This window comes from Anarhichas minor, unplaced genomic scaffold (genome assembly GCF_050575085.1).
Source record: "Anarhichas minor isolate MPS153535 unplaced genomic scaffold, ASM5057508v1 ptg000033l, whole genome shotgun sequence".
Lineage (NCBI taxonomy): Eukaryota > Metazoa > Chordata > Actinopteri > Perciformes > Anarhichadidae > Anarhichas > Anarhichas minor.
In genome coordinates, this window is record NW_027466479.1 from 7,683,674 (window position 1) to 7,700,894 (window position 17,221).

Consider the following 17,221-nt stretch of genomic DNA (forward strand, 5'->3'; position numbering starts at 1 on the left):
GATTTCCCATGTCGCACTAGTAGTGATTCTCTCTGACCAATCAGTAGTTTTTTTTTATCTCCACCTCGTAGTATCGACTCAGCTCTCTTGGAACCTTGGAACCAAAAAAAGAGTACCAGGTATTATCCACAACTCTTTGCCAAAGAAAAAACAAAAAAAGAGCCGGTTGAGTTGAGTAAAGTATCGTACCACGCTGTGGAAATGCTGCGCATGTTACAGTTAAATATGGTATTGCTTTTAATTATCCTGGGAAGTTTTATACGAGCCCCTTTTCCAGAAATGCCCAGCTTTACATTAACAGTTACAGAGGTTATAATAAGTAGATGATGGGAAGTGAGTGTAGCATTTGGGAGTAAAGAAAGGCTGCTGCTGTGATCGCTCCAGTGTGTATAATAGGCATGGCGTGTAGTCGTGATATGAGTAGACAAAGTAAAATCCTTTTGTCAATTTCAATTGTTGCGTAACAAGCGAGGATATGTTTGATTAAGTATTGATGTTTATAACAGCTGTTTCTGTCTTTGTTTGTCCTCAAAAAAGAGGGATGCAACAATGCATGAACAATGAACCAAAATGCAACTCTCTTACTCTTGTCTCTGCAGGGCCCCCCTCGCCGCCCAGAGACTTGGTCTACACCCTGAAGCAGTCCACGCTGATCTTGGAGTGGGCCGCGCCGTCCGACGCAGGAGGCAGGGTGGATCTGACCTACAGCGTGGGCTGCCGGAGGTGCGTCGGCAGGCAGTGCGAGCCGTGCGGGGCGAGCGTCGGCTTCGTGCCCCAGCAGGTCGGCCTGACGGAAAGAACGGTGACCGTGGTCAACCTCCTCCCCAACACCAACTACACGTTCACCGTCGAGGCCTTGAACGGCGTGTCGGAGCTGCTGCCCAGCAAGAGGTTCTACACCCAGGTCAACGTGTCCACAAGCCTGCCAGGTGAGTCACTAGCCAGTTAGACCTTTTAATAACACCCGCACATGACAGCATGCGCAAGGTGAGAACCATATTTTATTCTTTAGTCTTAATCTTTAAAAAATATTAACTTCACAAGTGAGTTTGGTTCTTTCAGGATGTAATCTTTTGTGATCCGTTACAAGGCAGCCTAAAAAGAAATAAAACATAAAAATAGCCTCACACAATAAATGTATGACCTTCGCAATACGATTTTTAAGGTTTTGTTTCGTAAAAGCACATTCATTTCTTATAACGTCAGCGGAACTCAGCTCGGATTGGCTGCCTCACACACGCAGGTGCATGTGCAGACTTGCAGGTGCCGCGTACGCCTCTGTTCATAAATAGATTCATGCACACTCTCAGACACACGGTGACCTTTGAATACGCTCGTCATCCATGTAGATTTTCAACATGCATGCGTCAGCGGGTGGGTCCTGTTCACACATACAGAGAGGCATTCACAAATGCAAATGTCCATCCAGCAGACTGACTCTTTGTTTGTGTGTACGCACGCAGGCGCCCTCCCCCACACTCTGCCCGCCATTGCAGACGGAGCTAAATGTCTCGCCCGGTTGAGGTGATCTCATTTTCATCAGCAGAAGTCTTCAGCAGGCCATTAGCCAGGGGCTTGAAAAGCACTTTGCCAACTAGCCCTGTCAACCAGCTCTGCAACGGCACTATATGGAGGCGCTCAAGTGTGAAAAGACCAAACACACACACTGAACACATTTTGGGCTTGAACGCTGACAAACACTCTCTAATACACAAATACCTGTCGTACCTAATGTGCATTTTTTGTTTAAAAGCTTGTTTACTGCTTATTGGCTGAAATAAGTATTAGTCTGACCGGAGTGATGGCATAATGAGGCATGTATGGGGGCAGAGGGACTGAAAGGTGCTGCACGTGGAAGCAGGTGACGGAGAAACAATGAGAAAGTGAGAACGGCGGTGTGGGTTTTTGCCACTGATTGAGAATTAGCTGAGAAGAAATGAGCTGCATAATGAATGGAGAACAGTTAGTCATATGTGAGTGATGAGGGGGAAGCAGCACTGTGGGTCTCGGGTTAGTTTCAGTTGAGCTATAACACTGTGTTTACGATAAACTCTCACATTGTTACAGTAAGGAAGTAAGAGTTTTGCATGTGTAAAAAAACATAAATTGCGTTTTTCCAGATGTTGAAAGTGGGGTTCATGATTGAGATTGTGCCTCTCTGTGCTGGCTACAAAGATGGCCGCTTTGGAGATGGAGATGGAGATTGATGTTGGGCGTATTTATAATGGATGAGTGTGCTTCCCAGTGGCCCAGATTTTCTTGTTGGCCAACTGTAAATGTTACGTCAGAGTAACATCTGGACATCAGGACCACATAGAGTGAGTGAGAGCCTAAGAAGACGGCTTAATGTGCATCTCTGTGCCACGCTGCAGACCTACGTGGTGCCCTAGGCAGGATTTTAGCTGGTGCCCAGTGTGTGAAATACCCCGACATATTTTGACAAATGTCCCAGACTTGATGCGCACTGAGTCTGTATTTGTGCAACCATGAGTGTTGAAGAAAAAGTTTTGCATTGTGGACCATTTGCAACAGCACCACACATGAAAGAAAGCCTTACCAGAAACAACCTCGTATTCAATTCAATTCAATTTATTTTTATAGTCCAAAATCACCCCTCTTAAGCTAATCTGTGATCCGCCTCAGAGGGCTTTACAATCTGTGCACCCTTTCAGTATGCTTGCATTCCACTTAGTGTTTTAGAACTTGAAGCTGCATTAAGCAATATTTGTCGGGGTTAGAGATAAAATAGACTATAAAACGCAAAAAGGTTTTTTAGCGAACATTTGCCTTCTTGCACATCCAGCAGACAAGGAACATCATGGTCATGTTATTTTAGTCGTATTCCTGTCCACCTGTTACCTTCAATCCAGTGTGAACTTTCCGTTTGAGTCTTGTTTAGTGCACCACATCCTGAGAAAAAGCTTCTTTTACCAGATGTGTCATACTTGACACCTTTTATGTGACATCACTTGAAATGTGCGATAGCCCGGCTGACGCGAACATGGCAAAAAAGCCCCAACACAGCAGTCTCCAGCTCCCTGAGGGGATTTAGGTGACCAAAAACCCTCCGAGCTCCAAGGTTAGGGACGCTGTATGAGAAAAAGGACAAACCTGCGGTGATTATTTTTTCCCATCCCCACATTTCTTTCAACCTTTCTCCCTTTTATCTCCCCTCTTCTCTGTCCGTCTGTCTCGTCAGCAGTTGCCACGGCGTTGATTTGTGGTTATTATGGGGTATTAGGCTGCGAGTCGTCCCTCTAACCGTGTCATCCAGAGGGATTGGACAAGGGGTTAGGGGAGTGTGTTTGCCGAGGTTTCAGAAGACTTTCTGTGTCAGGGAGGATTTAGCCTGACATTTGGTGTGGGGGGTTTAATGCTGTGTGTGTGTGTGTGTGTGTGTGTGTGTGAGAATGTGAGGGAGACAGGTATTTGCTTTAGAATTACACTACGTGCATCTTGTCTTACCTCTCCTGACTTAACCAGTCGCGCGTCAGCTTTAGTTAAAGCGCCCTGTGGTTTCCACACAATGCCGGCTGAGCATGGTTCAGATCAACAGCTAACAGACTAAAGGTCACCCGAGCCCTCTTGCCCGCTCTCTTCAATGGACACCTCTCCCCTCGGGCCAAGTGAAGTCGAACCAATCCGTCAAAAACACTGCAGGTTTAAGACTATAACGCTGTTGCCTTATCTGCATCACATGTTTGCACTATTGCATCACTGCTAATGTTAATAACCTACACAAAACTATGCATTTTCTAATAACTAATGCTCAGACGCCAGAGAGGACTGTGGCCCGTGCACACACGTGAAACGCACTTCATCTCCCGGTCTCTTTCTTGTTGTTTCTATTTATACTGGTCTTGCAGTCGGTTAGAATATAAAAAATATATTTAAAAAAGGAGTAAACAATCTTAATCCATATCTAAATCATAAACATTAACACCACTTCCGCTCTTAAGTCTTGACGTTTCAGCGTTGGGTTATCTGTTGCCACAGGAGACGAGAAAAACTCAGAGAAACGGTGATGGACCCGTAATGTTTTTGTTCCCTTTTTATGATCCACTGCCTCAAATGTGTGTCATAGTGTTGCTGCAGGATAAGCCCCATAGATAACATTGTAGCTCACCCAGTCAAAGAAAGTCCTGTGCAGCCAGGTCAGGCACAGAATTGAAAAAAAAGAAAAGAAATAAAACCATCCGTGGACAAACCTCAACCTTGTGTCCGTACATGCGAGTGCAGCCTCCACACCGAGTCTTTACACCATCAAAACTCACTGACCTTTATGAATACTGCAGCAGGGATGTGGAACAAAGCTAACACACGCTCTCTCACTTTCCCTTTCTCTCTTGCCACCTCATCATCTCTTTATTACCTTTTTTTTTCCCCTCATACCGCCTCGTTCCCTCTGTGTTCCGATCTCCTTTTTTTTTTTATACCTTCTATTTCCTTCCTCATTTCCCCGACCTTATCCTTTCCTGTTAAACTCACTATTCTTAGATGGTCATTTCTCTCCCTCCCTCCTGATGCTGCCACTCCATCCAAAACCACCATCATCCCCCTTTTTTTTTTTTAAATCTCGCCGCCTGTCTTGACATAATCACAGCTACCCTCTTCCTCCTCCTCACCTCTCCCTATCCTCTCTTCAACTCTCTCCCCATCTTCTCTTACTGTACCGTATTTGTTTTTCTGGGCGCGGTAAGCTTGTTAGCAGCGGGTGGCCCGGTTTAGCTGGCAGCTGAGGGCCAAGAAAGCCCGAGGATTTAAGGGCACAGCCTGTGTTGGGGAGCCAAGGTGCTAACGGGTGCTATGTTGTGGCCAAAAAAAACAAAAAGAAACGCAGACACGGGGACAATTTACATCTATGCATATGCTATGAGTTTTTTGTTTCTTAGTGGATGAAAAGCATTTTAAATCTAGGGAAATTAAAAGCCCTCCATTTTAACCAAATACAAATTGAATTCTTCTCTTTTCCAAATGCTTGCACATGCACAGGGGGGGTAGTGGATTGCTCCCAGACAGATGGGGTTTTATCAGGACTCTCCAGGCCACCAAGGGGAAGGGGGGGGGAGGGTGTTGCATGTCAAGGATGGGTGGATGGATAAAGGGATGGGAATAGGAGGAGGAGGGGGGGATAGAAACATGACTGGAGTCGCGTGAGGAGACGGGGCATGGGGGATCAGTTTTTGCTCCCGGGCTCATGGGGCCCCTTATCCAGCTGTGGATTAGGGATGCATGTGTGAGTGTCTGCTCTTTCGTGCACCAGGCCATAGGTGCATGGGGGCATCTCAATGTGCGTGCTTTATGCTTGATTTGTGTATGGGCACGAAAGGATGCGATAATGGCATATTTTGTGTGTGTGTGTGTGTGTGTGTGTGTGTGTGTGTGTGTGTGTGTGTGTGTGTGTGTGTGTGTGTGTGTGTGTGTGTGTGTGTGTGTGTGTGTGTGTGTGTGTGTGTGTGTGTGTGTGTGTGTGTGTGTGTGTGTGTGTGTGAGCGATCAGGACACACTCGGGTTGAATGTCTTGGCCCCCAGTGGTACATCCAAAGCGCTTTAGCTGAGGCAGGGAAGAAGAGAGGGATGCGGGGAGGCTGTGGAGGTGCGGGTCAGGGAGGAGGAAGGATTGGCATTTCAATATCCTGAGAGGATTACTGGCCTGGCTTTAGATGGCTGGTCCCCGCAGAGTTACATGGGCCTGAGAGGTGGATGCATAAAGGGAGGAGAGGAGAGAGGGATGAGCATAGGAGTGGAGAGATGGAGCAAGGTGAGCGGTGTAGCATTGTGAGCAGAATGTCTTCTGGGTGAAGGGGAAACACGTGGTGAAGATCAAAAGCGAGAATACATGTATTTCTTCAAAAATATTGTGCAGACAGTAGCATTTTTTTTTTTGGTCTGAACTATCTGGTGCTTTAAACAAATGTAATGTATATTTACAGAGTTGTTTTGTGTGTGGATTTAAGACAGGAGATGAGAGAACAGGAAGGTTTTGAGATGAAAGGAAGGAAATGGAAGAGGAGCATAAAGAGTCGAAGACGAAAGAAGCAAGGAAGAGTGAGATGAGCTGCAGAGGCTGTACGGTGTAGGGATACGGGAGAATGAAGCTGTTAAGTCGAGGGAAGCAGACATTGGAGGGAACGTGGTAGAATCAAGAACTTCTCGGATCACTTACTGAAGTAAAAGTACTGTAAAAGTCCTGCATTTACTATAAAATCCAACTGAAAGTTACTGTGAGGAGCTTTTAACTGGTAATGAAACTGTCTCAAATAATACCGATGCCTCTACATGACCTACATAATTAAATGCATCTGGCCACCAAGGTTGTATTTTTGGGCCCGCCGGAGGGAAGGGAGGCACAGGAGAACCAGAACTGTGCGGGGCAGACTGTCAGACCCCGCTGCCGTAAAATGAGAGGTATTCTAAAGGGATTCTGGTGTTCGGAAACACGCAAGTTTTTTCTAGTAAAAGGACAGTATTATCAGCTAAATGTACTTAAAATAGAAAGTACAATTTAAGAAAATTGGCACATTATTATATTGTTGTCATCATGGGGTAGGAAAGGAGAAATGTGTGTCTCTATTCCTTCTTATATTGGAGAGGGTTAACTCATAGGCATCTGAAACATGACATGTTGTACTATTGTACAGTATTTGCATAGATATACTGACTCTGCACCAGCGCCTGTTATGCTGTTTTCTGTAGAGTCAAAGGCATCGAGGGAAAGAGACTCTTGGGTGTTTGAATGGTAAGAAGAGAGGCCAAACAGAACGATGTCGTCTCTGACTCTGTTGGTTTTCTAAGAACTCTGATTGACTTCTGAGTACACGTTTCAGTTTGACTGTTTGAATATTTATAAGTTTGAGCGTAAATAAATTTGGGATCGCATCTTCCCTGTCAGGTAACATTTTTTTTTCTTTTCATTCCTCCACTTAATGAGCGCTCCTCATCTATCAACCGTACAGAACTCTTCTTCTTTGTCATTTCGTTTCCAATACCCTCTTTTTTTTCCCTCCCACGCCGCTCCACCTTCTCCCGCCTCCAGCCCTCTGCATAGAGCCGTTTGGATCCTCTTTGCCTCCTTAATTAGAAGTGATGTGAAGGTGAAGCTTCAGCAGGCAGCAAATGAATAGAGTCATCAAGCTACTTTTCAGGACTATAGCCCAGCCACTTAAGATGCTTTTTCACCCTGTGATGGGAATTTTAATTGCCTACTTCTTGGCTTATAATTGGAGTCTATGAAGAGGCACTCTCAGGGTCGTTAGTATGTGTGCTCTGTATGTGGATTTTCAGTTGTGGTTGTTTGGGGGAATCGTGGTGTTCACTTAGGAACAAAAACAAAGCTTTGAGGGAGTTGATGACATACACACACGCACTGTTATCCTCATAATCAGAGTGCTGGACAAGACTTGAGGGCCGTCTTTGATGAACCTCTTTCGCCAAACCCAGGAGGGGAGAAAAACAGGACTCTTATTGTCGCGGAGAGACTAGAAAAGAAGAAGTTCAAACTTCAAAATACATTCTCATCTGTCATTTTCTACCCTGCGAGGTCTTTATCGCGCCTCCGTTGAGAGAGCTTGGCTGTGTTTGTGTGCGCGTGCCATCTTCTGTTTGTGGGGTTTGTTGCCGGAGGGGAGGGGAGGTTGGCGGCGCCATGCTGTGCGAGAGAGAGAGAGAAGGGGGGGGGGGGGGGGGGGGGGGGAGTGCAGAGATGCAGCTGTCTTTCTGAATGACAGCATACTCCTCTCTGATACAGCAGTAGGAGGGTGACAGACAGCTCAGCTCATCAGACCACCATCGCGCACACAGACACGAGCACACCTCTTTGTCGTTCATCAGCTGTCTTCAAAACAATACATACAGCATGTTTTTGTGCAAGACTGTGTATTTGTACTCACCCCCCCCCCCCCCCCCCCCCTTCTATTCTTCCCCTATTCTTCATAAATTGTTCTGAATTATGAGTACTTTTTTGATGTGTTTAGTACATTACACTGTTAGTACTTGTTTACTTTGACCTGATATTTTTACTAAGGAACTCTTACTAGTATTGAGATATTTATTTTGACGGCAGTATTGCTATACTAACTTAAAGGGATAGTTTTGTTTTTTTTAAGTGTGGTTGGTATAAAGCTGTGAAATGAATCTACGCACTCTTCAAAGACACGAGACTCCTCGGACAAAAACAGCAATTTTACCTCGCAGCACACGAAAGCTGCTGGTCTACCACTGCCTCAAATATGAGCAGACATCCTCTCATTTGACTTTAATTGTGTGCATGAGCAGAATTGTGTTGCCTCTTCATTGAAAGCTGATACTCAGGACCTGGTGTTTTTGCACAGCTGCATTATGTTGATCGAGGCCTTTTGAATATGTCATGCAGCGAGAGGCTCTTTGTCTCGCTTGCTTGTTCGCTCCCCGTTCTGGTCCTTCTCTCGCCCACCCACCAACTGACTGACACATTTAATCATTCCATCAGCGAGACTCTCCTCTGTTTTTTGCACAGACACGCACATGCAGACATGCACGCACGCCGAGGTGGATCAAGTCCCTGCAACATGTAATCTTGTGGTTTAGATGGAAATGTGCTCTATCCAGGTGTCTTTCCTGCACCATTCCTCCCCCTTACAGACAAAAAGCATCAAAATGTGTGTGCGTGTTTCACCTAGACAAGGATTCTTTCCTTCTGATAATAACCGCATATAGTACCTGAATAATCGTGTGTACTATTTTGCATTTGGAACGAGGCGTCCAGGCGGTTGGATGCTGATGGGGCAGATTAGACTGAGTGGCGTGTAGGGGGCAAGTTGCCAGATAGCGCTCCGCTGCTGGGGCAGGGCGATAGCCATAGATTGAACCGGCATGACGCGTTGCAAGATAGCGAGACCTGGGTGGGGTAGCTGCTCCTGTATACAGCATCATTAGATTCGGGTGCAATCACATGCATGCACACATGACCACCTGGTGAATCGTGACGTAATGATCTTGAGACTTTGAACAGAACCGGTTGGAATCGTCCAAATGTTTATACATGCCACCTTACTTTAGCCACCCCCCCCCCCCCCCCCCCCCCCTTTCAGATCTCATAGTGATTCAGTTTAAAGAAAGAAACGTCACCTGTGTGTTTTTGTGAAAGATGATAAAAAGCTGTTCTTTAATGCCTCAATAGGTCGATTTAAAGCTACGAAATTGTATTTACTCTCACTGTTTGCTGTTTGAATCTGAAGCATGTTCACTCTTTATTGTTAGTGATTTCATGGCGACGGCCAGATGTATTTCTGCAATCCCGTCTTTTTTTTCTTACATCAGAGAGCTGCTGATAACCTGTGTGCTTTTAATTCAGTCAGTGCAAGGAAAGCATTGCTTTATGGTTACCATCGAACAGGATACTGCAGTGTGTATCCGCACAGATGATAGTTGAAAGTGTGGAGCAGTATTCTGGCTTCACGTGTCTGTCAGCAGGATATTTGAATAGTTGTAATCTCAGTGGAATCCGGCGAGGAATGCAAATAAATGCAATGATGCATAACTCATTTCCTGATTAGCTTTTCTTTATGGTGGTCCTGAGAGCTAAACACACTGCAAATAGCCACAACACCAGCAAATGAAGATATATCTTCACCAATCTGACAACACCATGTGTAGCATTTAGAAAGATTGCAGATCTGCTGTTAACCTAGTGTTAGCCTTTAGCTTATTGTTAGACTGCCAATTCAAACACAGGCAAAGTTCTCAAACTACTATTGGTACCCTCCAATTGGAGATTAGTTGACAAAAAAGTATTTTTGTGTGTCTTGAAGTTGATGTTTTCATGTGTTAAGTAAAGATGTCTTCATTTGCTTGTGTATTTGCTGTGCTCAGCGTCACCATAGTGTTTACACTGATCACAACACACGTTACTGTCAACTTATGACATATGAAGAAAATACTTGCAAAAGTTAACCACCCAACTTCTCGGCCGTTTGAAACTTTAAAGACTTTATTAGTGTGTTGCACATGTAAATGCACGCTCCACTGGGATTTTGGAACCACTGACAGAAATGCTTGTGGCAGTAGGTGTATAAAAAGCCCCAGGGACAGCCGCACCAAAAGCAACTAAATGTTCCCTCTCCTCTGCCGTCAGTCACTATCCGTTTAACCCCAGGTGCCGTGCCCAGAGGGAACAACACTCTTGCTTCCCATTAACCCTTTGAACAAGAACAGGCCTGACAGATACAGCTCTCTCAATCCTCCCCGCCTATACGACTTATAGCTACTCTACCGTCTTGCCTCCTCATTCCGAACACGCATGCAGCCTCTCACTCTTTAATATGCGAAGGCACACGGGTGCGTGTAAAAGTTGCAATGCGAGGCGAACGTGGTGAGAAGTAGAACAATGAAACCCCCCTCCTGAGAAGATGGATGTCATCTCAGCAGAGGCACAAACAGGCCTGCGGGGAACAGCGGATTCCCCCGAGAACAGAGACGGGAGAAAGCGAGAGAGGACCCATAGAAGTGAGGAAGAGGAAGAGGGAAAAAGTAAGGATGACTTCGAGATGTTCAGCCCTGCTTGTGCCGACGCCCCTGGGGAGAGCAGCTCCCCGTGCCTGTCTCCTTTGATAACGACACAGAGATGCCAGTTGCACCTCAGCCGCCTCTGTGCACACGGATGCAAAAGCCTCCAGCAGGGGCTGCCATTTTGTGCCACAGTCTATTCATAGATCCACCTGCCATAGAGACCTGAGCGTCGAGCTGCCACGTATCCCCCAGTGCCTGCAGGATTGGGTATCGAGAATCGGGTCTGACTTGGAACTCATAGGAACCCTAAGGATTTGTTAAGAAATAAGCTTTCCAATAAAGCTTTTAGGGCCACCTGTGCTAACGTACTGCAGCATGTACTGCAGTGTGGTGTAAGCATTTCTTTATGCGGTGATGGTCACGATTTAGCACAATCGACAAACTGTGCATCCAAACTTAACTAGTGTCTTGCAAGATAGAGAATATGATATCTTTTAACCAAGCAAGTTGTTATAATATAAAATCATTCATGAAAAAGGATGAACTAAAAAAGGATCAGAACTTATTTTACTTACTTTATTTGAACCCAAACCAAAAAAAAGTATGTTTGTGGCAAAAGAAAACCTAAAAACTAAGTAAAACCTACATTGGAGGTTTATTTTGAAAATGCACTCAATGCATCTAACTTGACACGCTGTCCCTGAGTCCAAAACTGACGCTAGCGGGGTAACTAGAGCGCCAACGTTTGAAGCCGCTGACCAAGCGTTGGTATTTGATGAGTTGAATGACGTGTTGACCAGAGTTGTCTGGCCTTGAGTTTGTGACAAATGTCTCAAGGGTGTAGAAATGTATCCTCAGTTCGTATTCGACAAATACTGGAACTCATGAGCAGAGTCGGGAGTCTATAAAACCTAAATGATACCCAGCCTTGGCCTGCGCTCACAGCCTATGGAAGTTTAATCACTGAGAGGCACAGCTGCGTGCTGCCTGTTTGCCATTTTGTGCCAAACTCCATCCATTATAACTTCCCTCATGCCTCACTTTTTCGCTCTCATCATAGCATCCCTTTGAAGTCTGTAGATCATTATCTCTGGCAGTGATTGGTATGTGTACAGAAAAGCTTTCATACTAGATCTTATCAGGAGCTGTATGTCTTCGTGACGAGTGCCTATCAGTGTGTCTGCCATGTGTTTTTTTTTTTTCCTGTATGATGAGGCTTTGAAAACGTCTTCTGCGTACTTCCAGAGATGGAGAGGCTTATAGCCCACAAGGCCATCACCTCTCCTGTATTACTTGTGAAAATCATTGCGCAATTGTGTGTGTTTTTGTGTCCGTGTGTGTACATGTGTGAGTACAAAAGCCATTTCAGACGGCAGTCGGCATCGATTTCATCCTCTCAAATACAAACGCCAAAGCCAACACTACCCGCCATTTGCTGCCATACACTCAAGTGTGTGTTGAAGTGGTGGGCGCACAGTATCTGCACTTATGCCAGCTGAACGTGTCAGTATGTCTTGGAAGCTATTATATCCACACAGTGACCATTTATCCATGGTTGTCTCCATATTCCCCATAGATACACAAACTGTTTTTGAAATGTGGAATGGTAAAAGGCAAATTCTGACAGAAATGTAGTTGATGGTCCTGAAAACATCGAACCTTTCTCATCATTCTTTGTGACTTCTTGTTCCTAGAGGACATTTTCGAGATGATACAGTGCGTATTTGTTTCCAGTATCTCTGCCAGGAGATTATGTATTCGGTCTGGTGGGTGCGTGAGTGTGCATACTGCTGGACCCATCAGCCTAATGTTCTTTGTGCTCATTTATAACTGTGTGATCTTGGACCTCTTGTAGTTGCGGTAATTCACACTTTTTGAAAACATATTTTATTCACTGTTTTGTACCGTCATTGGCTGTTGACCCCTCACCCCTCTAAACTGTTCGGTAGGTGCTGCAAGTGATCAACACATGGTTCGGTTTGGAATCTTGTTTCTGCTACGGATTAGACATTTTTCGTCTCTTGATTTCTATGCCACGGTAACACAGTTGTATGTATGTATGTTTAACTATCACATAGCAAATCACAAACTGAACGGAGCACTGACTACAACAGAGCGCTTCCCTTTTGGTCGCTAGTTGTTGGGCTGACGATGGCTGTTTGGAAAATTTTAACATATCAGCAGAATCCTGCGGTGTGCTTAATACGCCTCCAGTAACTCCTACCTTTTCCAAGACTGCAGTAATGTGAGCCGCTGAATGCAAAAGTGGTAACACCGTAACACTACTTTAGGAGCAAGTCGGAATTCACACGGAGGCTGACGGTGCCACAGTTTCACTAGGGTGCCGGAGAACTGCGGCAGCAGTGTAGCTGCACGGAGCCTGTACAGACAGCTGCATAGATTAAAATGAGTGTATCTGAAGAACACATCTGATACACTTAAGGTCTAGACGGGGGGGGGGCAATCATGGTTTGTATTTATTCAATCAAACAATACAGCAGTGGTTGTTGCAGACTCTCCTGGCGGAGATCTGCACTCTGAGTGCACTTTGCTAAAGCAGCTACAAAGGCCTTAGGAAAGGTCATACATCGTATTTATTATACATGTTGCATACTGCGTCGTATACACATACCGTAGTTTATAGTGAACGCCTCAAAGCTTTAGACATCTTAACAGTTCAGACACTGCTCGTTTGTTTGCAACACATGTTTGAACCCACTTCTTTTTAGCTGTAGAGGTGGAAACAATCTCTTTAACCGGCACTTTTATATTTGAGCCTTCAGGGGATTGTGTGTGTGTGTGTGTGTGTGTATATAGATATAGAACTCCTGCTTACTTGTTTTGTACGTGTTGGATTGAGCTGTTATGTTTGGTTGGTTTGGAGCTTGGCACCAGTTATCTGCATAATTTAGCACAGAAGGAAGGGGGGAAAGCAAACAATAGCCTGCAGAAGGCTAGTTGACACTGTTCTTGGTTTAGTATGCTCTCTTTGTGTTTGGGTGGAAGGGACTTTGAGGAAGGTGGGGTGTCTCTTAGAACTTTCTTTCACTCATAACTTTAATCTGAGCCGGTGGCTGCTTCTCATGTACTGTGGGAGTAATTGCTTTATTTTCTAATGAGCCAGGCTGCAGTTTATTTCCTCTACGGTATATAATTAATGCTTGTATATATTTATTAATCACTAAGTGTAATTTCTCTGTGAGTGTTTATTTACATTCCTGTATGCTGTTCATTAGCATCTGTCCTTCTCCTTCAGTGCCGTTCTCACTTTCACCGACAGCATCTGTCGCTGATGTTGCATTATGTCGGGTTATTACAATGACTTGATGCCTCAAAGCAAAGTATTTACACTTTCAAAATGCAATTAATTGGCATGAAGCGTCTTCTGAACACTTTAAAATAAACACAACAAATTACTATTCTTTTTTCACATTCAGGAATTGAATTGGTGTGTTTTAGAGCTTTTTATGTTGTTGTTGGGCCACCTTAAACAAAAGCAATTATCTTCTGAGGTTGTATGGGCCTCATTGCAATGTATCACAATTTCATTTGTACGTGTGTGTATACTATTTTATTTCAGATTTTCTGTAAATTATAATGGGCACCAAAAAGATGAGAGAAATACCAAAGAAACACAGGACAAATGTCCAACCACTCGGGATCCATTCGGTCTACTTAGGTGCTGTGTCTATATTTAATTCTAATGTTTCTTCCTTATTTAAATTTTTCATATTTAGTACGAAAATAGAATATAAATGGCACAATGACGACTAACTGCAAAGGCTCATTGAATCTAACGGATTTATGATCATTATTTTGAATAGAAATGTCATGTTGAATTTTTAACCTGCCCACTAGATTCTACATTGTCTCAAAGGAAATAGTCATATTTATTTTAGGACAGAGCTACATTTCTACTGTACACAAGTTGAGAGACAATCACACACAGTCGCACACACACACACACGCTGGTTGATCATACTGCCTGGAATTTCTTCCATTCAGCTTGAGTGGACAGACCTAAAATGCAATGATGGATGCCATGATACAGACATTCACAGAAGTCACCATGAATAATAGATAATACCTGTATTTTCCGACATCAAAAAACAGACGGATGGAGATGGACACACACAGTGAGAGTAGGATCTCAGAGTGTGGCTTTGATCCGCTGCCTAAAATGACTGCATTATCCCACGGTTGGAGAGGAGGACTCAAGGAGCTGCACAGATGCTTTGCGTGTGTGTGGGTGTATGTGGAGTACTTGTGTGTGTGCTCCCATGGTTTCACTCATGTGTGCTCCCATTGGTTTCACTCATGTGTGAGTGACAGGCACAACATATTCATTAGAGTGGCTGTTTTCACAGAGGAAAGAAATGAATTGATGTTTAAAGGTCAGGAAAGAGATGAGCAAGGAAGAGGAGCCGTCAACTGATGAGGTGACTGAGGGGAGAAGGAGAACGGATGGAATGGAAATAGAAGACAAACAGTAACGAAATCAGGGACAGAGAGAAATGGAAAGAAATTAGGAAAAGGGGAATTAAATAGGAATCCAGAGTACCTTTAGTACTAGGAATCCAGAGTACCTTTAGTACTAGGAATCCAGAGTACCTTTAGTACTAGGAATCCAGAGTGCCTTTAGTACTAGGAATCCAGAGTGCCTTTAGTACTAGGAATCCAGAGTGCCTTTAGTACTAGGAATCCAGAGTGCCTTTAGTACTAGGAATCCAGAGTGCCTTTAGTACTAGGAATCCAGAGTGCCTTTAGTACTAGGAATCCAGAGTGCCTTTAGTACTAGGAATCCAGAGTGCCTTTAGTACTAGGAATCCAGAGTGCCTTTAGTACTAGGAATCCAGAGTGCCTTTAGTACTAGGAATCCAGAGTGCCTTTAGTACTAGGAATCCAGAGTGCCTTTAGTACTAGGAATCCAGAGTGCCTTTAGTACTAGGAATCCAGAGTGCCTTTAGTACTAGGAATCCAGAGTGCCTTTAGTACTAGGAATCCAGAGTGCCTTTAGTACTAGGAATCCTCTGTAAATTACAAGGAATTGGGTTAAACAAATCATCAATCAATCAAAGGTCTTGTAAATAATATATGGAATGGAAAAAGTAACCATGAGAATTAAAAATCAAGTTAATATATTTGAAGAAAGATGGGAATAAATGGGTGGGGTCTACAATACAACATTTCTAACATGTGGCAATAAGACAAATGTGTGTGTGTATCTATGCCCCCCAAGTGTTTCTCTTTGTTTGTATAATGTATCCTCTTACTTGAATTTATCAGTTCAACTGTCAACTATATCTTATGAATTTATATTTATATAATCCGTTTTGTTGATTATTTTGTTTTATCAAAAAAAATTTCCTGTGCTCTGCAACCGTATAATTATTTGAAGTGAAAAACACACAAAAGAAAATCCTGAGGTGTTTAAGTCAAAAACCAGCAATGACAGTAGGGTGCAGATCTCTGCTGAGTGTCCGCAGCAACCACTTCTGTAATGTTTGATTGAATGAACACAATCCACAATTGGTCCCCCCACCTAGACCGCAAATGTTTCCGCCATTTTTCATTTGCACGTCTCACTCAACAGATAGGCTCTCATTTTATTCTATACAGTCGGCACCTGGTCTGTGCATGTGCTCGTCCCACGTCGTAACTGCGACTTGAAGTGTTTATTTTGGCTTATAGTCAATTTTCTCAAATTTAGCACGCGTGTAAACAGGAGTTTGATGCCCAATGAAAAGGCCCAGAATAACTGTGTCTCTGGCCGCAGAGCAGCAGCTGAGTGGGGGCGATGCAATCAGCTTTGTTATCACTAGCAACCACTACCAGCTGGGGATTGGTTAAGAGTAGGCACCTTCAAGGCTTCAAGTCTATTTTTTTTTTTTGACAGTACGCGTTGAAATGTGAGATCAATGACCAATAAAAAGGCCCAGAATAACTGTGTCTCTGGCTGCAGAGAAGCAGCTGAGCAGCGGCAATGCACTCAACAGTGTGTGTACTGGTAGTTCAGTCAGCTGTTCAAACACACCGTTCAAAACAACATAAGTGGACAAACTGTTTTCCCCATAGACATGCAGTCAACGCCTTTCCCCCAGTGTGTCTCTGACTGCAGAGCAGTGGCTGTGTGTCAGTGACGCAGTCAGCTGTGCTATCACTAGCGGCCCCTACCGGGCCGGTTGAGAGTAGTGAGTGAGGAGTCAGCAAGCAGTCAGCGGCAGTATAAAACACGCAATAAATGTCACCGCAACCACGAGTGGTCCTTGAGCATGCAGCCATAATATTATCCAAAAATATTTAGCAGTATGTTGCAGCAGAATGCGAGATGAGCTGTGGACAGACGGAGAGATGCACAGTCACTCACAAACGCACGCACAAATGCGAGCGACTGCATGATTCTCCTAGTGGAGATAATTGTAGACAGGAAACGCCCCTCACACTCCCATGCCACTAAATTGAACCCTAATGGCCTTAATGGCAGCGCTCCTCCCAGACATAAAGGCCTTTTGACTAAGCTAACTACAGCCCTTTGTTGTTCTTAGTATTTTTGAGTGACAACCCATTTTGCTACTTAATTATACATGGCATAATTAGCACTTAGTCAAGAGTGGGTGGTGCTTGCTGAGTATCATACTTTGGGGCTGCCTGTCTTTTGTTGGCAGAGAAACAAAGAACTGGTCTTCTCCCCGGTAATTAAGTTGTTTGCTTAGCGAGGCCCACGCCGTCACACACG

General features: G+C 44.3%; 1 protein-coding gene across 5 annotated transcripts in view; it reads left to right on the forward strand.

Annotated features, from left to right (window-relative positions):
* Positions 1–17,221, forward strand: part of epha10 (EPH receptor A10) — a 140,261-nt gene that overhangs the window by 92,780 nt on the left and 30,260 nt on the right. For all 5 annotated transcript variants that reach the window (XM_076105724.1, XM_076105725.1, XM_076105726.1 and 2 more), the window contains one exon: positions 600–929. In XM_076105724.1, coding sequence (XP_075961839.1) covers positions 600–929 — 330 coding nt within the window. The remainder of the gene's footprint in view (positions 1–599; positions 930–17,221) is intronic.